At 36.0% G+C, this 25,355-nt stretch overlaps 5 protein-coding genes across 8 annotated transcripts; 2 read left to right on the top strand and 3 right to left on the bottom strand.

Moving 5' to 3' along the window:
• Positions 1–55: 55 nt before the first annotated feature.
• Positions 56–1,297, bottom strand: RpL10 (ribosomal protein L10). Its single transcript, XM_065299516.1, is given in 5 exon segments — positions 56–434; positions 496–682; positions 685–800; positions 1,014–1,042; positions 1,167–1,297. Coding segments are annotated over 4 exon segments (666 nt in total). The 5' UTR covers positions 1,037–1,042; positions 1,167–1,297; the 3' UTR covers positions 56–94.
• A 531-nt stretch (positions 1,298–1,828) lies between these two features.
• mei-41 (meiotic 41) lies at positions 1,829–9,989 on the top strand. The gene is given in 10 exon segments (XM_065299521.1): positions 1,829–2,340; positions 2,410–2,872; positions 2,875–3,708; positions 3,765–4,283; positions 4,335–4,505; positions 4,508–5,020; positions 5,084–8,320; positions 8,374–8,645; positions 8,697–9,693; positions 9,754–9,989. Coding segments are annotated over 10 exon segments (7,455 nt in total). The 5' UTR covers positions 1,829–2,068; the 3' UTR covers positions 9,931–9,989.
• Nup107 (nuclear pore complex protein Nup107) lies at positions 9,955–13,323 on the bottom strand. Of its 3 annotated transcripts, none has more exons than XM_065299508.1 (6): positions 13,214–13,323; positions 12,287–12,646; positions 11,854–12,230; positions 10,878–11,795; positions 10,187–10,819; positions 9,955–10,121 (listed from the first exon to the last, which is right to left on the bottom strand). In XM_065299508.1, exons 2-6 carry the CDS (start codon positions 12,594–12,596, stop codon positions 10,014–10,016), a joined length of 2,346 nt encoding a protein of 781 aa, XP_065155580.1. In that variant the 5' UTR covers positions 12,597–12,646; positions 13,214–13,323; the 3' UTR covers positions 9,955–10,013. The 3 variants fall into 3 exon arrangements, with proteins under 3 accessions (XP_065155580.1, XP_065155579.1, XP_065155578.1); XM_065299507.1 differs by lacking the exon at positions 13,214–13,323 and adding an exon at positions 12,945–13,082; XM_065299506.1 differs by lacking the exon at positions 13,214–13,323 and having other exon boundaries at positions 12,287–12,880.
• Positions 13,324–13,360: 37 nt separating this feature from the next.
• Positions 13,361–15,113, top strand: LOC135789593 (protein CNPPD1). The gene is made up of 5 exons (XM_065299510.1): positions 13,361–13,497; positions 13,568–13,664; positions 13,733–13,938; positions 14,004–14,132; positions 14,191–15,113. The coding sequence occupies exons 1-5, from the start codon at positions 13,462–13,464 to the stop codon at positions 14,989–14,991; spliced, it is 1,269 nt and encodes a 422-aa protein (XP_065155582.1). The 5' UTR covers positions 13,361–13,461; the 3' UTR covers positions 14,992–15,113.
• A 46-nt stretch (positions 15,114–15,159) lies between these two features.
• On the bottom strand, positions 15,160–25,315 carry LOC135789595 (transmembrane protein 65). Of its 2 annotated transcripts, XM_065299513.1 has the most exons (5): positions 24,723–25,309; positions 19,497–19,622; positions 17,068–17,109; positions 16,675–16,742; positions 15,160–16,384 (listed from the first exon to the last, which is right to left on the bottom strand). In XM_065299513.1, exons 1-5 carry the CDS (start codon positions 25,042–25,044, stop codon positions 16,049–16,051), a joined length of 894 nt encoding a protein of 297 aa, XP_065155585.1. In that variant the 5' UTR covers positions 25,045–25,309; the 3' UTR covers positions 15,160–16,048. The 2 variants fall into 2 exon arrangements, with proteins under 2 accessions (XP_065155585.1, XP_065155586.1); XM_065299514.1 differs by lacking the exon at positions 19,497–19,622 and having other exon boundaries at positions 24,723–25,315.
• Between the last annotated feature and the right edge of the window lie 40 nt (positions 25,316–25,355).

Below are 25,355 nucleotides of genomic sequence, written 5' to 3'. Positions count from 1 at the left end.
ACCTGGAAAAGGAATTTTAAAAAATGGGTTACCCTTAAATCGTCCTGCAGTCGTCTTGGTTTTCATTCATTTTTCTATTGTTAAATATGAAAACTTAACAGTTCTCGCCGCCGAAGCCGACCACCTGCGCCTTCTTCCACGCGGCCAATGGTCCATGCTCACGACGATACTGTACGTTGCAGCCATCATGGGACAGGCGACCTCCGTCCCTCAATTCTTCGTATTGTCCGCGCTCGAACTTAGTGAAGCCCCATTTCTTTGAGATGTAGATCTTCTGGCGACCAGGGAACTTGAACTTCGCACGACGCAGAGCTTCGATGACCTGCGCCTTGTAACGGTCGCTAGAGCGTACGCTCATGATTGGTTGACCAATGCGAACGCGAGCGACGGTACCTTGAGGTTTACCATAGGCACCTCTCATTCCAGTCTGGAGCCTTTAAAAGAATTTTTACATGATAAATTTGATTTTTCATTATTTTACATTTTTTGACATACCTATCAGCTCCAGCACAGGACAACATCTTGTTGATACGTAAAACGTGGAACGGATGCAATCTCATACGAATGTGGAACTGATCCTTACCACAGTTCTTTACCAGGTATTTGTTGCAGCAAATACGACCGGCTTCAAGGGCCTCGGAGCTGAGCTGTTCATATTCATCAGACACCAAGTGCACACACAAGGGAAGTCTTCAACTGAAGCCTTCTTCCTGCCCAAATCGAAGATACGAATCTTCGGGTCTGGCACACCACGACAGAAACGTGATTTGGGGTAGGGCTTATTTTTGCAGTAGCGGTAACTGAAATGCGATCATTGAACAATATTGCACCACAAAACATAACATTATCATATAAAAGCGACGCGAAACTGATATTTGAAGTTAAATTAAATATCCAAAACAATGAAAATAAAGTAAATTTCACTCAAACTATAAAACATAAGTTAAATGATATTTGAAATACGAAAACAGAAGTTATAAGCAATGTTTAATAGGTTATGTAAAGTATCTTACCATCTCGCTGGACGTCGACCCATCTTGGCCTGAATCCGGGAAAAATACGAAAAAAATCACAATTAGAATCGATGCACAAGTTTACCACGATTAATTCAACACCACACCACTAGTTTTCACTTGAGGATGACTAAAATATCAAAAGATACAAACCTGTGTGCTGTCACCAGACCAAAGGGAAACAAGAAAGAGTTTCAATATGGCTCCGCCAGTCGGACTAAATGTGCGATACTAGCGACATAATAGTTCCGCTGACAAAATTTGGAACCAAACCATATTCAAAATACAAATTTATGAGTTTTTATAATTTTAAAAACCAAAAACTGTAAAGTTTGACTAAATTACACTTGGAACTTCAAAATAAGAATAAATATTTCTTTTGTTTACTTTAATGTTGAAAATCTTAACTAAAACTAGTTTCTGGCAAATAAAGGGTGCATTCGCGTTGGACGCTTACGCGCTGTGAGCGCTCACGCTTATAAGCACAAATTTTTAGTGTTCGAGATGGCCTATAGGCGCTTAGAATCAATAAATAAATTTCGTTCGTTTTGGATATTGTGAGCGTCAATAATCATCAACATGGCAACTGTTTATCAAATAATAAATAATTTATTAGAAATTATCGATGATGAGTCTGATGATAGTGATGAGTTTGATATGATTGAAGATAGTGATAATGACATGGAATGGGAGTATTGTAATACTCATTTGAACTACAATTTAGAAATAAATGAATTTTTTTGGTTAGCTTATGCTCAAGTTGCATTCGTTTTGACAGATAATAAAAATTGGCGCTCACGCTTTTCGCACTCAGCCATGAGCGTACTTATGTGACACTCACAGCGCCAAGTCGAACGATGAAAATGACATGTAAGCACGCTCACAGCGCGTAAGCGTCCAACGCGAATGCACCCAATGAAAATCGACTATAGCGCCGCAAGCGTATATTTCATTCAGGTTATGTTCTTGTTATGTTTTGCGGTTGAAAAACGCGAAATAAAACACTAATTTAATATGTGATTTGTACGATAAAAAACATAGTTACTAATTTAAACATGGAGCACACTTATCTCCAGGCCATTCCGGCCCTAGCCACCTGGAAAATGCTTAGTGATACCATAGATACATTACATACAATGAGCACTGAAAAGTTGTTTGAAAGGTTATCCATAATGGTTGAGAAACCAGCGCTGTGCGAAATGTTTGTGTTTGAAATGCCGCACGTACCATTCGAAGAACTCAACGTATTAAATCAAAAGAAGAAAGAATTCACGTCTTGGGTCCTAGGACAATTTTTTTATTTATCAACATTGCCCAACATTCAGAGGTAAAATATTTTCTTTTTAGAAACTTTTGAATGTAAAAAACGGTTTATTTAAATTTATTTAAATTTAAGGCTTCAAAAGTCGTTTGTAACAGCCCAGAATCGAATTCTGCATCAAATGCACGACTTTATATATTACGATTTAATCTCGGAGTACGTGAAAGTTCTCGAACAATTAAACCAATACGCACAAAACAATTACACCGGTGACGTACGACTAAAAGTATTCCTTCATGAAGTGCCTGAAGACCTAGCAGAAACGCTCAAACTAAAAGCGTTGACAATCGAAGTGAAAAACAAATCCGATTGCGTGAATATGCAAGGCGTTGTGTTACAAATCGTCGGCCACAGCGCCGTGCAAATGTTAGATATGTTTTATATCACAGAAATGACCATAGCTTTAATGGAGAATTTATTGTTAGTGTTAAAGTACAGCAATTTAAATCTGAAGATTGCTGTGTTACAAATATATGTTAATTGTTTAGAATCTCAACAAAAACACCCAAAACAAATTGAAGATGTAAAAATGATATGTTTCTGATATTTGAAACGTTATTCACCACAAAATGTATGCTGGGATGTGAAAAATTTGATAAACTAGCAGTAGACTTATTTTCTACAATGAAAGATGACTTAAAATGTCAGAAATTATACGAGTACATCCTGTTGAATGATTGTGTACCACAAAAGTTTAAAGAAATAGCAATTAAACACGTGAAAAGCATAAAAAGTTTCAAATCCAACAAGAATTTGAACTTTTTACCTTGTTTCAAAGAGGCGATTATTAAAGAAATTCATCAGACAAACACCACCAATGTTTATAAAGATATTTACAATAAAATATTAAACATTTTGGTGTATCAAAACAACGAAAACGCAGTTTGTAAATTGGACAATGACCTAAACACACTGGAAAACTTCATGGGAATTGTTTTATGCGCACGGTTCGAAACACAGTTTATATTGTTGGATGAAAAAGAATTCGTGCAGAAGTTTATTGCATATGTTGCTGCACATATGAGATATTGCCATTGTGATCTGCATTTTGAACGATTCATAAACATTATGTGTTTGGTTGTGGCAACAGGGAATTCACAGTATGCGAAAACCGTGTTTCAGTGGTTTGTCTACTTGTTGAATAAAAATGCGCCGACGATACATGAAGCAGGTGATATTGGTGAAGGAATTCAGATGATATTAGCTCACTTGAAGAGTAAAAAGTTTGCAAGGGAGAGAATTTTCGAGCAGTGGTGTTATTACATGCACATGTTGATTATTAGCAATGAGGAGAATTACGAAGAATATGAGAAGTATTTTTTGAAAGTTGCTAAGGCAATTATGGAAGAACCAAGATCAGCTTGTCAAGAAGTGGTGAGTAATCAATAAATATTTATAATAATTTAATTATATTTATGAAATTATTTTAGTTGTTGAAATATTTAATAGTATTAATGTCAAAAACTCAAAAAATCGAAGAATTTGAGAGGTATTTGTTGACTCCAGCGATGATATCTGTGCAAATTGATGTGCGAATCATGTTTGCAAAAGTTTTACCTTCACTTTTCATCATATTATGCACAAAATTCGAGAGATGTGTCTATTTTGACAATAAAATACTCTGTGTTAAAGTACAAGAAACAAATACAGCTAAGAAGATTAAAATAGAAGGAGAATATTTACATGAACAACGCGACCGTCTCTTTGAAGATTTACAAAGTCAAAGAATTATTATCATACTAAAAGCAGCTCTACGGTTGTTAGTAGAAAACGAAAACAATAATCAATGTTGTATACAAGTTATTAAAGCTCTACCGGCCATAAGTAAATACGTACCGATGTTTTCACAAGTCGTCATTTCCAAGTGGATGAAACCAATTGAAACCAAAGATGTCCATGTGAAAAATGCACTTGTCGATGTTATTTCCGATGTTTTAAGTGCCCCACTGGTAATATACTACAAAATATAGTGTTTTAAACGTTTTAACCTCAATTTTTAGCACATACCACAAATTCAAGATGGCGACAAATACGCACAATTTCTCGACCGTTTTTCGAATTCATATTGGACGCCATTGATAAATCTCTACGCCTACAGTCACATTTGTACATGCAAAACACGATTATTGATATTATTGATAGAGTCTCCCACTTGGAACACGAATGCATTGAATTAAACGTACTTAAATATACGTTTTATTTTATCATAATGGTCACGAGCAATGTGTGCCACAAAGCATTGACAACATTATTCTGGTTCAGGAAGAGGAAAGACACGACAACCAGTCGTTTATATACAAAATATCGTCCGGAATTGTGCAAGATTATCGTGAATCTCTGCGCTGTGAATCAGGCATGCGCTGGGATGAAATTATCAGCATCTCTTGAGAGTTTTGCTGGTGAATTATGCTACGACGATGTTAAACATATGATCATCGAAGAAACAAGATATCTGCTGCCGTTTTTTGTTAGTTTGTGTTTTAAACGTCCAGCAGTTGAACAACTCATTGAAGAAATCGCAAGTTATAACGAGATGGAAGTCAAAGAGTTGTTTAGTGACAAATATGGATATATTTATGTGTATTTAACAATGTATGAAAACCACGAAGAGTGCGAGCGATGTTTGAGATTTGTTGAGCAGAAAAGTGGTGAAAGGGGCATCACTTTACGGAAAAACAATTTTATGGTAAATTATTTACTATGAATAATGAATGTTTTGTTCATATTTTGTTAATTTTTGTTTGTTTAGGTGATTCTGAACGAACTACTGTTGAATTTCTATGAAAAACGTGAACAAGTCCTTCAACGTTTGTCAATTCTAGCATCAGAGGAATCTGGCAACTCCCAAACATCAGTTCCTGAATATATACGACCAAGATTCCTCGGAGTTTTGCAATATTTCGATCTGAAGTTACTCAGCACATATCACAACAAAAAGAATATTCTCCAAAGCTTGGCGGCCATTTTTAAATACTTGGGACCTAAGTATATCACGCCTGTGCGGTTTAAAATCATCGCCATGTTAAGAACAGTTCTGGCACAAACCGAGGGTAAATTCCCCGAATTAAATTGCATCGTCTGGGAGGGTTTTATTCACAGTTGTGATTTGGAAATTCTCAGCCCGCAACTCGCAACAATCTGCGTCTCGATTTACCCGTTAATAAAGAAAAACGAGCCGAAAATCAACGATGTCCTTAAATATCTCATCATAACTAATGAAAAAATCCTAGAAGATAATATAGTGGATTTATTTTTCTTACTAGAACTGGATCTGAATGTACTGATCGCACAAAAACTACGCTCGCACTTAGAAAAAGTCCAAGCGTTAAGTTTCAAAGAACATTTGAAAGTTTTCATGCGATATTTGAGCTATGAAACGATCGAAGTGCAATGGCACGCACTCAAATACATAAAACAACTTTTAAATAAAAACCGAAGTGAATTAGAAGCGATGATTCTGGGTTTCAACGGGATTGATGCGTGTATCGTTGAATTAATCGATTATTTACTGCAAGGATGTCGTGAATATGATTCAAAAATACGCTCAGCGTGTGGAGATTGTATCGGGGAGCTAGGAGCCATTGAACCCAGTCATTTACCGCCACCAAGAAGCATTCAAGAAGAGGAAGACTTCAATTTTTCCATCACAGATAAGAATTTCATTCTGAATTCATTGAATGAGTTTGCGCGAGCGATGCAAGTAGAAGCAAACTGTCAAAAGATGGATACTTTTGCATTGGCGATTCAGGAAACGTTGAGGACTTATAAAATCAGTCCGGATGAACGCGGAGGACTTTGGGGAAGTTTAACAGATGTTCAGAAGGAACTAATGCTTCCATTTGTCTCTTCAAAATATTGTAATGTTTCTAATAGACAAGTCGTTCACAAAGGACCTATTTACGGATCAAATTTAGGATCCAATTTTAAACGTTGGTTAGACAATTGGACTTTCAAGTTGATTTCGACTCTGACTTCAGAAAAGAAACAATTGTTTTGTGCGTATGTTCCTAGTATGAAGCAAGATATTAAAACATTGATGTATTTTCTACCTCATATCTTCTTGAATAGTTTGATTGAAGGACAATTACAAGCTCAGAAAGAGTCTTATGATGAATTCATGGCTGTTATTGAACGAAATAACGAAGATGTCAAAGGTGAAGATATAAAAAAGCGTCGAATAATAAGAATGGATACCGCTTTTGTTGAAAAAGACAAAAAATCACACCAATCATACAAACGAGAAGACTACCTTAAAGTAGTGTTTGTTCTCTTCGATTTCCTCGAACGTTGGATGCGCGAATGGATGTGGGAGAGATACACAGGACAAGAAAACCACGAATATCAAAGTATAAAGAATTTTATCAGTAAATTCTGCAAATACCAACTAGCGAAAAGCAATTTTCAATTTGGTGGATACCCAAGAGCTTTGATGTATTTAGAAGATCATATAATGGCTGATAGAGAGAATCAAGATGAATGTTTAACACTTTTATCAGAAATTTACTGTAGACTTAACGAGCCTGATGGCGTGGCAGGAGTTACAGCTTTGAGAAAAAGCGAAGCTAGTTTAGAACAAAGAATACTTGATCATGAAGCAGCTGGGCAGATACCACTAACAGCAGCGTGTTATGAACGTCTTCCTTTAAGTCTACCTCAATTACATGGACTTGTAAAATCACAACTTGAAATGGATCATGCTAATACCTCATTATATCTAGCGAAAGGTGTCTGGGAGGGACAACCTGCGGATTATCTCAGTGATTGGATGCTCGAAGCACAAACAGAACCTCTGTGGCGTTTAGGACGCTACGATGAGTTGGATCAATTGCTACAAAAGCGAGAATTACAAGAAAGTACCAATTGGGGTGTGCATACCGGACGCGCACTTATACATTTCCGTAATGGCGACCGCAACGCATTCAAACAACAATTAGAAACGTTAAAGATGATACAAGTTGATAGTTTAGGTGCGTCTAGTTTGGAAGAAGGCACTTATCAACATGGATATTATTATATTGCACGTATACATGCAATAAATGAACTGGAACAGATTGAAAATGGCGTCCATGAGTTGCTACTACGTCCGCAGAGTGAACAAAGCGCACATGCGATTATAAACCAAATGAAAGACGAATGGGAACTCAGATTGAAATGTGTCCAACAAAGTGTAAAAGTAATCGAACCGATTTTATGTCTACGACGTGCTGCTTTAGATATAGCCAAACAAAAAGCCGAAAAGAATGTAAAACCAGCCGTGGGTGCCCTACACTCACTCTTAGGTGATACCTGGTTGAAAAGTGCTGTTATAGCGATGAATTCTGAATTCCACAAACAAGCATACAGTTATATCTTAAAAGCGGAAGAATTTGCACCGCCGAGATTATTCGTTGAGAAAGCAAAGTGGTTCTGGTTGTGTAATGAGCATGAACAAGCACTCACAACACTCGAAAGACATTTACGAGTTCTACTACCAACTGGGAAAGTTCCGGCTAACTTTTCACAATCGATTAGGAAAATATGCGCGGAAGCAAAACTTCATGTAGCGTCTTATAACAACGCGCTATCAAACGTTGACGTTGATGTAAACATTCAACATTATAAAGAATCAATCGAAATGTTTAGAGAATGCGAGAAAAGTTTGGTTTATTTAGCGCAATACTACGATAGAGTGTTATTGAGTATGTCCGAAGAAGATAGAGATGTGAAAGGGAGCGAGATACAGATTCATATGATTAATTATTTTGGCAAATCTTTACAATATGGAACTGAATATATTTACCAATCTATGCCGAGATTGTTAAGTATTTGGTTTGATTATGGCACGCGGTTATTGGATGTTAAATCACCGGCTGTCAAAGAAGAAAGACAACAGAATTTGTTAAGAATGACCAAGTTGATTGATAATTGCCTGGATAGATTACCACCTTACATATTTCTAACTGCTTTTTCACAGATAATTTCAAGGATTTGTCATTCTCAAAAAGAAGTAAGTAGAAATTATTTGTTTTTAAGTTTTAACGGAAAATTGATTATTTGTAGATTTATAAAGAGTTAAACCAAATAGTGGCAAAACTAATATTAAATTACCCACAACAAACTCTCTGGATGATGATATCAGTGATAAAGTCAAGTTATGAGTTGAGATCGAAGCGCTGCCGAGAGATTTTGAGTGATCCAAGACTCAAAACACCAGTTATGGTGAAATTCCTCAATGATTTTATTCAACTAGCAGAGAAATTGATTGATTTGACTAATAAAGAAATCGGAGGGAGTCGTTGCAGTGTCAATGCAATCCTAAGAGCTTTACCTCGGTAAGTTTTGAAGTTAAAATATGTAAATAATACTAATTTGTATATTTTTAGATTATTATCACAAAAAGACTTCAGTGAAATAATGATACCAACTCATAAATTCCGAAAACTGATTCTTCCCAACCCGGAAAACATAAATATGTCATACAATGCATTCCCTAATCATTACGTGCACATTGTTGGCATTGAAGATGAAATAACAATTCTGCCAAGTCTCCAACGCCCGCGTAAAATCACCCTGCGTGGATCCGATGGCAAGTTATATATACAAATGCTTAAACCCAAGGATGATCTTCGAAAAGATTTCCGTCTCATGGAGTTTAATGATATCGTCAATCAATTACTATCGAAGGAAGCTGAATCTCGTGAGAGGCGATTGAATATACGCTTGTATTCAGTTGCGCCTTTAAATGAAGAGTGTGGTATGATAGAATGGGTGCCGAATTTAGTCGGATTAAGACCTACTTTGATGACTATATACAAACAGAGAGGTTCTGGCATGCGTGCGAGAGAATTAAAAGAGTGTTGTCCGAAGTTATCGGATCCATTGGAGAAGAAACGTTCGATTTATACTAAAATTCTGTTGGTGAAACATCCACCTGTGTTGGGTGATTGGTTCCGGAGGACTTTCCCAGATGCGCATGGTTGGTTAACCGCAAGAACAGCTTATACAAGAACCACGGCAGTTATGTCCATGGTTGGACACATTCTTGGACTTGGAGATAGACATGGCGAGAATATTCTATTGGATTCAACATGTGGTGACGCCGTACACGTTGATTTCAATTGTTTGTTCAACAAAGGTGAACAATTTGAGTGGCCTGAAAGGGTTCCATTTAGGTTGACACCGAATATGGTGGCTGCTATGGGGCCGTTAGGCGTTGAGGGCATGTTTAGGAAGTCATGCGCTTGTACTCTGCATGTTTTACGGACACATGCGAATACTTTAATGTCGATTGTTACGCCATTCGTGTATGATCCGCTTGTGTCTTGGCCGAAAAGAGTCGCGAATGTTAATACTGGTAATGAAGAGCGGACCAATCCACTTGTAAGTTATAAAGTTTAAGTTTAAAACTTGATATTTTAAAAATGATTACTTTGATTTCAGTCAATGGAACACATTAAAGTTATTCAGCGTCGATTGCAAGGTCAAGTGAAGACTACAAAACGTATGTCTTATTCGATTTCGCTGTCCGTCGAAGGTCAAACGAACAAATTAATCGCTGAAGCGATGAGTATTGATAATTTATGCCAAATGTACATTGGCTGGGGTCCTTATTTGTAGTTTTTAAATGTTTCGTATTCAAAGTTTCAATAAAAAAGTTTTTATTCACATAGAAATAATTGGTAGACTTACGAATTGTGAAATCAGGCACGCGTGTCGTTACCCCACGGATCCTTACCATGATTCAACAGCGCCACGGATGCTTCTGCTATTTTCCGCAGGGCTTCAGCCATTTTCTCATGCGAAAAATACTTTGAAACAAAATAAAATCAAACTAGTTTAGTTTTCAGTTATGCCGCCATTTTGAAAAACAAACCTTATACACTTGATACTTCTCTGAAGCTAATATGTCCGCCAACTGAACACACTCTTCAAACTGTTCAGAGTCGTACAGGACGTTGAACAATAACAGAAGACACTGTGGAATGTACTTATTTTGCAGATATGACGCCTCTTTGGCCCCGTGAAGCCACCCGCCGTCCGGAAAGAGTAGAACGTTATAAAGCGGCAGTTTTGCTTGTTTTGAAAGTTGTTCCATGGTGATCTTCCATCTTCCGGTCTCGGCACTAAATTGTGACAGTTTGTGCTCATACTCTACCTTTTTAGCGAATGGCGCGCCCTCTGGTGGACACTCCGGTTCTTTCGGTTGGCTCTTAAAGTTCTTGAACCACACGCTAAATGCTTCCTGCGCTTCGAAATATGCTTTATAACTGAGATATTCACGAACAATCTGTTGTAACTCCTCGGGGATATCATCACCCGCTGAGAGTTTCCCAACCGCATCATCGGGAACTTTATTAAATGCTAACTGCGCTGCATCGTGTTTTTGCATCAATAAAAATTGAAAAACAAGCGCGTTTGTTTGATGTACCAATTCAGCGAGTTGTTTATTGTAGAAAAGCAACCAATCCAATGAGTTAATTTTAAATTCATCAGATTTTGTCACACTCTATGAATAAATTCTTAATAAATTATAAAAAAATTTAAAAAATTAAGAAATCACATACCATATTCTCCATTTCAATCGGTGAATCATGTCTGCCACGAATATTCTCGACAATTTGTTTTGTAATGGCGGCGACATTAAGTCCACAATCCTCCGCATACTGCAAAGCTTCTTTCCGCGCCTCATTATCAACAATCGATTCCAAATACGTCGAATAAATATGTATCTGTGTAGTTTCAGTCAGTTTGCTTACGTAGAACGCGACAAGTTGTGTTTGTTTATCGTGAATCAGTCGTTTCAAATACTCTTCAATCACTTTTTCCGTAATTTCTCGATTGTTAACCTGATCTATTTGCTCCAGGAATAACAACAGATGCGACACGAAGCGGAGAAATTGTGTACTAATATTCGGATCCAGTATCCAATCAGCAATGGCGTCCAACAAATTATTATATTCTTCAAGAATAATGAATTTCTGAATGATATGATCTAACAGAAGTGATTCACGCTGCACGGTTTTCGTTTTTGACGCTTCTAATGCCGCAAAAATCTCATTTATCGACATTCTTTGTTCCCAATACGTATTTGGCATATCTTTGTAGTTTTTAGTAACATTTTCACGCACCTCGGACTCAACTTTGATGTCAATCATGACTTTCATATGCGCCCAGAGGTAATCCTCCCAAGTTTTACACACATTTATTAAAGATTTAAGATTACCGCAGAATGCAGCAACAGCTGCCTTTTCATAAGTGTCCAGTGATGGATTATTAGAATAATTCCATGCTGTTACCTTCCATAAATCACGATTTTCGTTGCCTTCGACTGGTTTATCATCGCTTTCATCGTCCATTGGAGATTCTTCAGCAAAACCTTCATCGTATTCTCTGCTAAACTGGTCGTCTAAATTTGGGTTGTGGTATAATTTCCAACCTTCAAGCAGGGCTGATCTCCAATAGTGGCCAGATTGGGCACATAACTTTAAAATGTTTTAAAATTAATTAAACAACTTTTAAATATTTATAATATTCACAAACCTTTTGTGCATCATCCAATTTCCCACATCTAACTTGATGGAACACTTTGTAACATAATTTCTTTTCATCTTCCATATCAATATCATGCAAAGGCAGTTTTTGATAATATTGTGAATCAGGATCCATATTATTGACAATATTATGAGTAGCTTCAAAGACAATTGTGTCTTTTGACTTCAACTGATGTAATGTATTCTCCCAACCCATGGAACAATCAGAAAAGTGTAGAATACCATCATCTTTTTGTGCAGCATTGCATTCCAACCAATCCACAACCAATTGACACTCTCTGATCAAATTATTTCTTTTAAACAGGCTTAACATGCAGTATTTTTCACTGTGGCCAAAATAACTGGACATATCTGAATCAGAAATATCTAAAAACACATTTTTAAGTGTTTATGCTAAAATAAAAGTAAAATTTAAGTCTTACCTTCTTCATTTGATGAAGATCTAGTAACTAATCTATCTGAATACAAAATATACAACAATCTCCATGTGTTTCTCTCATTTTCCAGCCAGATATCATTTACTGGTTTACTGATGAGTTTTGCGTTGGCAGCACGTATGACGGTGAGAGCATCTGCACAACTTCTGGACATTTCTGCAATGGCTTTCAGCAACTCATCACTTTGTGTGTGAGTTTGAAGAATCTCGAAAAATTCCACATAGAGATTGTCTGCCGATGGTTTATTGGATTCTGCGATGGACATGGAGTAGTTCATTCTGGTTACATCAAACATTGTGGTGTTTTCTGCGTAATTGGAGATGTTGCGATGTTCATATTCACTGCCTGCGAAAAGAGTATCGTCGAAGTCGCGCGTTTTAAAACTTTGCCGGAAAAGTTTGCGGCCTTGCGCTGACACTGCTTCGTCTAGGAGACGAATTGAACGATCAAAATCACCGTCCATGATTAAGTTTTAATTGATAACAGGGAAAATATTTAATAATTATGTTTTGATACACAAACTGAGATGCGAACCAAACGCGCAAACGGCTGTTTTTGTATTTAACCTCAATTTTCTCAAGAAGCAGTAACATGTGAAGACATGATGGTTGCATACAATAAATATATAAATTAAAAACCTTACCACAACATCATAATATGCAATAAATTTGCAAGTTCTAAATATAAAATATTTAATAATTTAGTATTTCAAATGATATTTCTAGACATATATTTGTTAATTTAACAATCAAAATTTTGAATCGTGCATGTTCGGAACGTCAGAACTGTCAAAATTAGATCCTGCCTTAATAATACTCAATTTATTTAATAATTTAACATTATTAACATATCCAAATCCATATTTCTTATAATAATTTGCGTAAATAAATTATTAGCGTCATTTTCACTCACACTACTACACATTTAAGAAGTGCGCAACAAAAAGTCAATGTCAAAAGGTCGAATGTACCCCACTATCGCGGTTGATAATTTTTTCTCACATTGTTGATGACGAAAGAACGCGAAACAAGTGGTGTGAGCGTAATGAGTAACGTGTGATCTCATTTGTTATCCTTCACCTTCTACGCAAAAAACAAGCATTGAAAAAATTCGGTGGTAAAAATAAATATCATCACAGCAGAGCGCAAACAAACACAACGATGTCCAAAATATCCCGTCGAGCCAAGGAGCTCAAGGTAATTATCATACCTTTGTACCACATATGCATTCCTTACAACCTACAAACCTTGTTTTCACACGTTACAGTCGATGGGAGACCATGATCACTTCCTAAAAAGGATCCAGAAGACACTCTACTACGGCAAACTGCCGACGACCGATCGCTTAAGCTTACCGGTCACAGGTAAACATACATTTTTATAAAATAATGTAAATATTTGCTTATTTTGTTTATTTTTTGGTTTTGATTAGAACTAGCTTCAGAATTGTTTTCTGAACCTCATACTGGAAGATCCTTGGACAGGCTGCACTGCAAAGATGCGGCATACATATCCCGCGAGGCGTGCATTTCACCGTGCTCATTTGTTTTGGCTATGCTGTATTTAGAAAGACTGAAGGCGTGCAATCCAGAGTATTTGCAATGCGTCGCACCTTCACAGCTATTTTTGGTATCATTGGTAAGCATATATGCAACCAGTTATACACCCGCAACAGAAATTTAATACAATTTGTTAACTTACAGATGGTTTCCAGTAAATTCTTATACGATTACGGTGAAGAAAGCGGTGTGGTCATGAGTGAATGGGCTGAATCCGGTGGTATTTCTATAGATGAACTTGTAGCTTTAGAACGGGAATTTTTAAGTTCAATTGTAAGTAAAATATTTTAATTTTTATATGTTTTTATTATTAATTTTTAAAATTTATTAGCAATGGGATATTTTTGTGAAAGAGGCCACTTTCTGGCAGAAATTCAACGCGTTGGAGGAAACACTCGCACAGCGCGAGACCAAAATCCGCGGCCATTTTACTTACGCTGAATTAGAAACACTTTCGCGTATATTCGATCTACAATCGTTGCTCAACGCTCTGGCGACCATAATGGCGGTGTTAGTAACAACATACACCGCTGGTTTGCTCACAATACTTGCCTCGATGTACATCGCCAGCCAAATTCCCGGCCATTTACTTAATCAACCATCAGCGCCCTCTACAACATCCACAACAGCAAATCGTACTTACTTCCCTGCATTGGTAGAAAACGACACTTCTTCAATTTACTACCTCGATGAAACCGATGATAACAAAAAGTCATTGTCATCATCCCGATATGCTGTGGATGTATTACAAACAAGTATACTACTGGCTTCAATTCAAAGCGCTGCACCACAAGAAAATGACTTCCACGATGATATTACAAACAATAGTAACCGCGAGGATGTCACCTGGGACTGGTGGAACAGTCCCAGTATGACATGGCTGTCGCATGCTAGCAGACTAGTTGAAACCCTGCGATTCTTTGCCGCTTCGAAACTGACTCAGGATAATTTCATGGATATGTCCATCGCCAACTCGAAGAAAGTCGAATTGGTGGATAAATTGCACAAGGGGACAAAGATTCGCATGCAGGATTTATTGGAGAGTTCATGGCATACCGAATGGACGGATACGATCAGTGGGTATTTCCCTTACAAGCACCTGACACAATTCTTCCAGGAGGTGAAGGCGTAGAAGACTAAATTTTCATACGTGCAGACAGCGCAAGACGATATTTATTTTAATACGCTACGAAATGTACGAAATTTTTGGTTTCTTTGAGAATAAATAGCTTTTTTTCCGATTATTAAATGAAACTTTCATTTATAACCTTAACCAGGGTTAAGTACGTAACTATAGGCAACCCATTTTACTTTTATGTATTTTTTCTTTCTAAATTTAAGTTTATTTATTTACAAGTGTGAACGTGGACAGTTTGCTTTAAGAAAAGCATTATTAAAGTTAGTATTTAGAGAATTTGACCATAATTTGACATTTTTCTTTTGATCAAGTGAGAATACTCGTATTAATTTGTGTATTTACATTCTCTCATAGTTATCTTTAAATAGTTATTTGTATCTTAGTCTGATATCATCATTTATAGCCGTTTCGTAGCCGTAGCATTCGTAACATCATTAAAAGTCTAAGAAGTAGAAGAATATATCTACCATCTCCGATTTGTACAGTAATTACATCATCCAGGATAAAACTTTAACCTCAAACAGTAAAAATCCAACAATAAAAGTTATTAAATCAATCAAATAAATAACAAAACCGTAAATTCTAAACAAAAAGACTACAAATCTTTGGTGGCGAAGCGTTCCAAGGCCTAGAGAATATCCTAATGTCTAGAATTATTAATTTATTAAGTAATTAATAGTGGCAGTCGTTCGCAATTCGAACTTTTAAATCGTTAGGCTTTTCGGGGGTTAAACTTGTTAGCTAGTAATTGCGCAAACGCATTTTTCGAAGTATTTAATTATATTTATCGCCTACCAACAGCCTAATATTACCTATCGCCTAACTATCGATTATCTCGTTGCGTCTACTAAACCGAATTGATTGTGATTGTGCCTATTTGACCTGGTTGCGAGAATAACCAGTCGTGCATTGTTTGAGCCTAGCCTTTTTGATTGATGCGTTGAGTTTAACAGTATTAGCGCGCTGACCATAAAAGGAACTTAATTATTTTAGGTAAAACTTCCTTTTTTGTATCGAATTTCGATGAATTCACTAATACTAAGCCTTAATTCTATTTAGCGTCAACGATTGTGTCCTTAGAAGGTGTGCAACCTTCTTTATCATCTTCTTTGGTCTTTCCTTTACGGAAAATAAGCGGAAACATGCCGAGAAGACAGCCGATGGTAACACCCAGCACCCGCCCCAGGTTGGCAAAGTTTCGTGACCGAGGCATGTCCATTTGCATCGGGCTGAGTTTGGGCGGATTGAAACCAATCTTGTTTGCAAGACGTTCCACGTAGAAAGCTGTACCAATGCCCAGGACGTCAGAAAATGTGTTACCCAGAGCAGCGGCAGCCATTGTTGTCAAACAAAAGTAGGAACCAAGGTACATGTCGATATAATCACCCTGAAAATAATAAAAATGTTATTTTAGTGTTATTTGGGTTGCCTATCTGCATATCTTCTTATTTATGAAGATAAAACTCTTTGCAAACAAACGACATGAATACATGTAAGATAAAACACTTGATAAACGTCACCCCTCGGAGTTATACGAGTGGCAATCAGCAAATTTATTCCATTGCGACAAAACAAATGCCACAATGTTGAGAAATGCCGTCTGTTTGCACAGTGAGTGACGAGGGTGACATTTCACACCAGCAAACGGCCACAAACTTCACACCAACTGATACTTACAAACAAGAGCATGAAGAAGTTATCCAGAAAGCCAAAACCGACGAAGGGAATCGAGTTGGCGACGGCAACTGTAACACAAACCGAATTAAACGTTACTAATTGCGGAATTACGCCGACATTAAAAGTTACGATGTTGGAGCGGCAACAAAATGGCCGCATTTTATATAGGTTATAATGTGTTACGACATGTTCATAGCTCGTAAATAGTGTAAATTCCCAATTCCCAGGCGCCGCCGAAAAGATTTAATTCAAAATCGATCGCAAAATGCAAATTGTTGTTTGCATTGCGCTTGTAAATTGCTAATTATTGTGGAAATTGGGTACGCGTACCGAGCACAAGAGAGCGAATCTAAAGGGGTTGGCACACAATTAATTACGTGCGGGTATACTTACTGTCTATTAATTGAGAAGTTGTCGGAGGCGGCACTGATTCAGCTAAAACAAAAACGAATTTCTTTAAAACAAGATCAAATTATCATCGAAATTATACGAAAAGCAATCATAAAGTCGAATGAATTCACTGCAAAGAGTAATTAATCACATTCCAAGTTAGTTGAAAATATCACCAGCAGTGTTGATGTAATTAGTGAATTGGAGCATTCAAGTTCAACTGTAAACATTCGGTTCCGATGCTGATTGTTTGCAGTGTCAACACAACGCGCGCAATTCACGCATTATAAATTGAAAACTTATTTAAATTAAAAAGTCTGATTGAAAGAATCAATAGCGTGGTTAATATTTATTAGTAGGTACTTGTTAATATCATTACAATCATTAATATCATTAATTATTAGTTAAGCACTCGGCGTTTCAATTTGGAATTTGTACGGGACACGCTACGTCGATAAAGATTAACTTTATCGCAATTTGCGTGACTGAAATGTCGAAATATCGCCGGAAAAATTAGCAGAAATGATTGTAAATTTAATTTGTATTTATGAATTATTTAAATGTGAGTATTATGAGTGGAAAATCAGTTTAATTATGTGAAATTATTGATTTTTTGCTCGCTTGTGGCACAATTTTGATAGCAGTAAAGTGTAGGAAAAGAAAGTTCCAACTTTTCGCATTTCAGCATTAATTAAGACCCTTTTAACTATAAAAACACCGCCCAACACTAAAAGGGAGGCAAAAAAAGTTAATTACCTAATTAATACTTAAATTTCCACTTTTCTACGTTTAAAATTTAAATTTTTCTTATAAAAATGACAAAAATACCACAAAATTATAATGTTTTATTATTTTATTGTTTGTTTCGTTTTGTTCGTTTGTGATGTGAATTTGTGAGCGTGAAATATGTGATTACGTAAATTTACGAGGGTTGTGAAGCCACCCAGAAAGTGTACGTGTTCTGAGGCACGCGCGCTCCAAGTTAAACGAAAACTCAATGTGAAAATACACTAAAACCGGCTGGGGTTGAGGGGTATTTAGTGTAATGAGTGTAATGCTAGACCGAGCTAGGCGCAAGAGTCATGAGAGTCATGAGTAAACGGTTACTAGGTGTAACCTTGTAGCGACTTGAATACATAATCGTTAAGAATGATATTTTTGGATGTGATGTCTACAAATAGTATAACTCAAATAGTATAAGTCGTAGAAAGGAATAAGTATGAGTAAATTGTAAACCAATGAGTCACCATTATTTTAATTCATGTTTCAATGTCCGTCATTGAATGTCAGTTTATTTTCAAGGCGAAAATTTGTATTATATTGTAGAAAATGTTAATTTTTAGAATTTTTAGAATCAATTGACGTAATTTCACTGTAATTTTCTCTTTATCTCTTCGGAAAAGAAACAAAAATATTATTTTTTTGTTAAATTTAAATTTAAATTAAATTTAATTGCATTTTTCTCCTCTTGTCATCACAGACGAAACAAAACAATTATTTTTGTTATAGAAATATCTCTACAACTTTAATAACGACAATAAAAAGAAATTATGTCATTTACGTGGTATATTCTCGTCTATTTTATGACTAACTAGATAATGTTCTACGTGATTAAATTTAAAATATTTAAACTCGTCGTAAAAGTCGTCAAAAAGAATAAATATTAGTAAAATGTAACAAGCAAGAGTCATTATTATTTCAAATCAAGTTTCAATGTTTATTTATTTACTTAAAAGACAAATAACTTTATTATATCTTTAAAAAATGCAAATTTTTATGTTTCTAGAATCAATTGACGAATTTTAATCTCAATTTTCTCTTAATTACTTCTCAAAAGAACCAAAAATATTCTTTTAATCATAAAAAGTTTAAAATTCATTCTAAAACTTTAATAACGCAAATGAAAATTAATTATTTCATTTGTGTAGTCTATTCTCATATATTTTACGACAAAATAGATAATATTCTACATGAATTAATTATCCCAACACCTGTAATAAAACAACGTCAATTAAAACATGCGTAAACTCGCCTTGTCATGCCATAAACTTTTTAATCAAGCTGCATCAGATTGCGTATTAATCCCAACTGGGTAAACTCACACCACACCCAGAGCCAACTTGTATTTGCGCCGCCAATATCAATTACCAAAGCGATTCTTCAGGCGCGCAGTGCCCGCATGCAATCAATAATAAATCACAAATGAGCGAATCACCCCGCAACCACATCAATACCAATACTCGTTACCCAAATGTTACACATGATTAGAAATCAGTAAATATAAGCAAATAATCTCTAATCTATTATCATTAAGTTAAATATCATTAAGTTGTTAATGAATAGTTAATATATAAACACGCCTATAGAATATGTTAGAATATGTTAGGAGTAGTTAATTGCCATTCCAAACAAAAACTCTGTGCAAGTGTTACCCTGCTTCCGTTGGAGCCAGTCCTCCGGTATCGAGCAATAAGATCCGGTGGGATCGACGTCTCCTAAACGCGGCACTTTACTCGGCCGGCCGTATTTGCTCCTCCATCGGGACGCAGCCAGCTGACCTTTATCGCAAAAGTGTCGAAAGGGCAAGAAAGAAAAGAGTGCACAAATTATTATACAAGATACAACCAAGAAAACGTATAACATAAACATAATTTTAGAAAATATTGGTGAAAAGTCAACATTAAAATATTAAAAATCATATTAAAAATGATTCATGAAAAACCGAAGACCCAAGGAAGAAAATTAGACAGAAAAAGTGCGACTGGACCGCAGAACAACTCATACCTGCGTATTACCAGCAAAAAGTGGTGGGGAAAGGACGCCGACGCGAGTGTACAAGCTGCGGCGCGTGTCGAATGCCTGCACTGCTTCCCCCACTACTTTTTGCGGGTACTCCGCAGGTATAAAACGGGTGCGCAGTGCGAGCCGCGCTCAGTCGTGCCTGAGTCCTCCGCCAGTCCAGTAGCAGCTTTCTAGGGTCACCCCTCCCTCCTTCACTCTTTTCTAGTAATTTCTGGCAAATATAAACCAAATCACAATCAAATTCCAACTTTAAAACAAAATAATCACAGTAAGTAATATGTTTGCTGCCAGTTTAGATTCCACTTTGTACTTTCACAATAACATAAAAGATAATTCAATTCTTGTGGGGCCAGAAGTGCTTTCCAGTGGTCTGGAGCAATTCTCAACTCGTCCTAACAACATCAATTTGCTCTGTCGGTCACGTTCAAAAGCACAACTTGCTGTTGTAGTGTTTACCCAAAGGAAACGAAATGAAGATATCCTAGCAAATAAAGAAAAACAAATAAACAAACCAAAAGAAGACCAAAGAGCAAATATACTCAAGAAATTTTTGCCACTTTGTTGCACTGATTTATCACACATCCAACAAAAAACAATAAAAATACAAAAACAAAAAACAAAGTATTTTATGATGTAGAATGTTCGTGACAATACTCATAAGATAAAATAAAACGCATAAAAACTCAAGAGGAAATAATGAAATGTGTAATATCACACCGGAAAACAAATCAAACAACATCACAGAAGGATTAATAATATGTAACATGTAGCACACAAATCATATTCCGTGCGCTTTGCGGTACTTCTGGTTTCCGTTTGCGTACACCCACATACTCGTACATATTGTGGGAAGAGTTGTCATGGGAACACACATTTTCGCAATACACGAGCGCACGTATGAGATAAACTGCACCGAGGGAAAGGTGTATTTCGGCAACGATGTGCGGCTAATATCGTGATCGATATAAAGTCGTGGACGGAAACGGCCGCTTGCGTAAGCCATGACGCACTTTCGATTCGGGGCGCGTTCGCGAAAAACACACGCAATTCAATTTTTCGAAGAGGAGAAGCGCTGCGCTTCTGTTCGCGCCCCATTTCGCTCACAAAGGGCACATTCAGGCGAGTATAGGCAAAAGAGAAGCGGCGCATGGGGTATTCTCGTAAAATAAAGGTTTGGAAAAAGAGAAAATCTTAGGTAATGGATGAGTGGATAGATGGATATAGGCAGAAAGACTGAGTAGTGGGAGTAGAGGGAGCTACAGGTGCCCCATATCTCAGATGGGAGGATGGGGCGGTTGGAAATCTAGGCATAAAATCACAGATTTCGCTTTATCTGTACTTCCAGAGTGTGGAAAGTTAAAGTGTGCTAAGTGGAATGTAATCCTTAATCTTAAAATGTCTTGAAAATTACAAAATTCAACTTTAAAGTTAAAATTTGAAGAAAACTCAATATTTTTCAATTTATTCATGAAAAAACTTGGTTCAACTAACACACGAATATTATTTGTCTTAAAACCGCTTCAATGTTACTTAATTTCCTCATAAATTTGTGCAAATCTTTAATTTTTAATATTAAAATATCTTCTCAAGTTAAAAATTTGAAAAACTCAATATTTATCAATTTATTCATGAAATAACTTTGATTAACAAACCCCCAAACATCCTACGCGCCGACTCTTCTAAAAAATACTTGAATATGACTAAATTTCTTCTTAAATTGATGCTAAATTGAATGTAATCATCAATCGTTAATCTTAAAATATCTTAAAAATGTCTTTTCAAGTTGCAAAATTTGCCGAAAACACAATATTTACCAATTTATTCATGAAATAACTTTGATTAACAAACACCCGAATATCTCTCTTGCCTGCTTGTCTAAGATACACTTGAATATGACTAAATTTCCTCATAAATTTGTGCTGATGTAGAAATGGGATAGAATTTCCATTAATTCCAAAACCGGCGCCGAACCGTACGCAATTCCAATTCCGAACCTCAGCGTCGACAGCGTGTCCTAAGTAAACCGTCTAATGAATTTTCATATTTTATACCTTGGCAAATAAAACACGAAACGTATGCAAATTGCGAGTGAAACGTTCCATGATTCCACTTTAAGCAGCAAACATTTATCATCTAAACATTTCATATTTTTAAAGCACGCACCATTTTTACGAGTGTAGAAGAAAATAAAATATAATAAAACAACAGAAAAAATAAAATAAAGAAGCTTTAAGTAGAAATCGATAGAAAGAAGATGCTGTTTAATAACAATGCAGTCTTTGTTCTGGATTATTAATTGAGAAAAGTTGCGTCTTGCTTGGGATTCGGTCGGGGAGTGTGGTGTGACTCAGGAAAATAAAAAGTGGGTCATTCATTATGTTGTCACTGGCAGTACGGCAGTCATACTGTCAGATGGTTGTACAAAGGACACACCACCGGAAGCTTAAATCAGTCACTAACAAAGAGACCTAATCCTTTAATCAAAAAGCTGTCAAAATTAATGTAAAAACTCTTTTTTAAATCAAATGAAAATGTCTCATTCCTTAACTTCACAAATAAAAAAATTAAAAAGCGTAAGCAAATACGCTGGCGCAAGCTCCACCCCGTGAATAAACTACTTTAGTCACGGTTTTAGCCGTCTGTGATTAAATAGTCATTTTTGGTGTCACGAAACCGTGGAAAAAGTGGCGCTTTAAAGGGGAAAGTAAAAACACGTTGTTAAACGTGGATAAAGTGCCGTTTAACGCACTTGACACCTAATATATTATTCATTACAAAATTCACACACCCAAATATAAAAAAAGATAAAAATAAATCAAATTCTAAACCTCATATTTTATTTTGAAGTGGATTTTATAATCCCCCACGTCGGATTTCGGATTATATCGCGTGGGTACTCATACATCAATTAAATCATCGATATATCAGTACTAAACAAACACGATGTCAATAATTAATGTGTTGTGTACTCGTAGATTTTTGTAACAATACAAAATGTACCAATAATAATTCATTTGTATGTTACATGTACAACAGCAACAAGAGAAATATTCTGGAAGCAATTTTGTTCAAGGCGTAGCACGGTAGGCAGAGCGATAAACTAAACATCCTAAACTCTAAATTTATACGAAATGTGTGTCAAGTTCCTTCCTCCGATGTCACTGTTACGACATACTACATCACACACTCGATGTGTTACGTCGCCTGAAATGTTATCTCCTATCAGTCCTATCACAACCCAACTCAACTACTCGAAAACTCGAAAAACTCGAAGAGAAAAATGTTTCAATGAATACAATCTACGTATAATAACTAATCATAAATTTTTACGCCACATCTATTGAAATGAAGATATTTAATACTTAAAATGGTTTTTTTATGTTTTTAACACATAAAATAATTGATTTAACGAATAAAAAAACGAGAATAAACAAAATCTACAAAAATTTCACATTAAAACACCTTAAAAAGTAATATTTTACGCATTATTATATAAAAAATTATATTGACACAATGAAAAGTTCCTCAAACATCGATATTTATACCCTATAACTCAAGTGCTCATAAATAACTGAATATTCCATACCTTCCATACCCTATACTCGTACATCTGATACCCTTGCATGCAGATCCATATCATCCATTTGTTCGTAGAAAATGCACGAAATGGCATCGCACCCGGCATACACACTCAACATTAATATTTTATGCGTAAAGCGGAGACTCATCTCGACGAAAAATAAAAATCATCCCAAAAAGAACGCCTGAATTGCGAGTTGACGGTGAATTCATTATTATCATATCTGTTTGAAGTGCAGTTACAGGTATTCTCGGCGAAAATTTGCATTTTGAGTATTCCCAAAGGAACTATTTCAGGACATTTACGAATAAGCAAACAAAGCAAACTCGAATGATGTTTGCAAACAACATGGAGTGAAAAATGGTACCAATCATTAAATAAAAGCTATTTATCGATGTTTTTAAGAAGAATTTAGCATTAAAATGAGTAAAATTGCATTTTACTGTTTTATTCTTTAATGGCGCCATTTTAACGCGCAAATAATAAATAAAATTATGGATTTAAAGATTTATAATCATTTTTTTATGTTTTTAACACCAAAAATAGTTGATTTACCGTGTACAAACGAGTATAAACAATATGAACAAAAAGATGTACCTAATATAATTTGTATACAAATTATTAACTTCTCTTTTAGGTAAATTCAAAGAATATTTGCATTTTAAGTATTCCCGAAGGGATTATTAGGAGACATTTACGAATTGACAAGAAAAACGTATCCTAATGGCATTTGCACACAAAACAAGAGTAAAAAAGGCACCAATCGTTAAATAAAGACCATTTATCGCTATTTTTATGCAGATTTTAATATAAAAATTACAAAAATTGCATTTTACTGTTTTATTCTTCTACCGACGCCATTTTGCCGCAGAAATCATCAAAACTTTTACGGATTAAAAACAAAAAACATTTTTTATGTTTTAAACACATAAAATACTCTTATTTACCACGAAAAACAAGAATAAACAAAGTGCACAAAAAAGGCACACCTAATTTAATTCGTAAAACCAATTTACTTGCCCTTTTTCAAAGCAATAAAAACGTCGTATGCGTAAGATTCCAATTTGCTGGTTAATAAAATATTAAAGTGTTGTGTACTTCCGAACTGTGTATACGTGATCATAGAATTTAATCTAAAACTACACAATTCCTATTTTTAGCGCTTAACTAACGTCCTAACACGGAAAAACATCATTAATCTTTGATGATTTACAAATTACAATACAAAGAAAGCAATTTTCTTATATAAATATGTATTAGAAATGAATTTCCATACCTGCGAATTCTTCTTTCACAAGTTTCGACTCGTATTCCTGCAGAGCAGCGATGAGCATAATCCTCTCTTCGCCGGTAAGCCGCAGGACTAATTCTTGCGCCTGCAGCTTATTTAATCCTACAGTCGTACTCGTCGTCTCTGCATGTCCTCCGCTTCCTTGTAACACGCCGGTTATTCCAAGGTGTCGTACAGATGGTTTTACTCCGGCGGCAAAACCGCAACCGATGCGATTCTGATGAATGTGAAGATTCGCAAAACTATCACGCACTGCTGATCGACTTACTGCCGAACGCATTAACCGGCTGTAGATCTTCGTTGCCATTATGATGATAATAATGAATGCTAATCACAGTAGATGGACATTATTTCGCGGGGTTCACAATTTATCTCGGCGCGACGATCATTTGATACAAGCGCAGATGATCACCGAGGACAACCTGGTCACAACCACCGGTAGTTTCATACTGAACTGATACCAGCGCGTTTCCTGCTACTGTTTGCGATTGTTCTTTGTGTGTACAAGTGACTAACTGACATTTGCGACGCATGCGCTACAAAAAGTCTACACGTGGGTGTAATATAGGCAACCCACATTGCATACATTATGATATTAAGACTAATATTGTAATATTT

This window comes from Atheta coriaria, unplaced genomic scaffold (assembly GCF_025399875.1).
Source record: "Atheta coriaria isolate IRGN ID8LTWV9N9 unplaced genomic scaffold, Caltech_Dcor_3.1 hic_scaffold_3_pilon, whole genome shotgun sequence".
Classification (NCBI taxonomy): domain Eukaryota; kingdom Metazoa; phylum Arthropoda; class Insecta; order Coleoptera; family Staphylinidae; genus Dalotia; species Dalotia coriaria.
The sequence above is the reverse complement of the archived record's forward strand: the minus strand, read 5'-3'. Positions and strand labels throughout refer to the sequence as shown.

Coding starts and splice junctions, on each gene's coding strand:
- LOC135789593 (XM_065299510.1), top strand. CDS start 13,462: ATGTCCAAAATATCCCGTCGAGCCAAGGAGCTCAAG. Junction 13,665..13,732: donor CTTAAGCTTACCGGTCACAG/GTAAACATACAT, acceptor GGTTTTGATTAG/AACTAGCTTCAGAATTGTTT. Junction 14,133..14,190: donor GGGAATTTTTAAGTTCAATT/GTAAGTAAAATA, acceptor AAAATTTATTAG/CAATGGGATATTTTTGTGAA.
- Nup107 (XM_065299506.1), bottom strand. CDS start 12,764: ATGGACGGTGATTTTGATCGTTCAATTCGTCTCCTAGACGAAGCAGTG. Junction 12,231..12,286: donor ATCTTCATCAAATGAAGAAG/GTAAGACTTAAA, acceptor ATGTGTTTTTAG/ATATTTCTGATTCAGATATG. Junction 11,796..11,853: donor AATTGGATGATGCACAAAAG/GTTTGTGAATAT, acceptor AACATTTTAAAG/TTATGTGCCCAATCTGGCCA.
- LOC135789595 (XM_065299513.1), bottom strand. CDS start 25,044: ATGGCAACGAAGATCTACAGCCGGTTAATGCGTTCGGCAGTAAGTCGA. Junction 17,110..19,496: donor CTGGCTCCAACGGAAGCAGG/GTAACACTTGCA, acceptor TTTTTGTTTTAG/CTGAATCAGTGCCGCCTCCG. Junction 16,743..17,067: donor AACTTCTCAATTAATAGACA/GTAAGTATACCC, acceptor TTTGTGTTACAG/TTGCCGTCGCCAACTCGATT.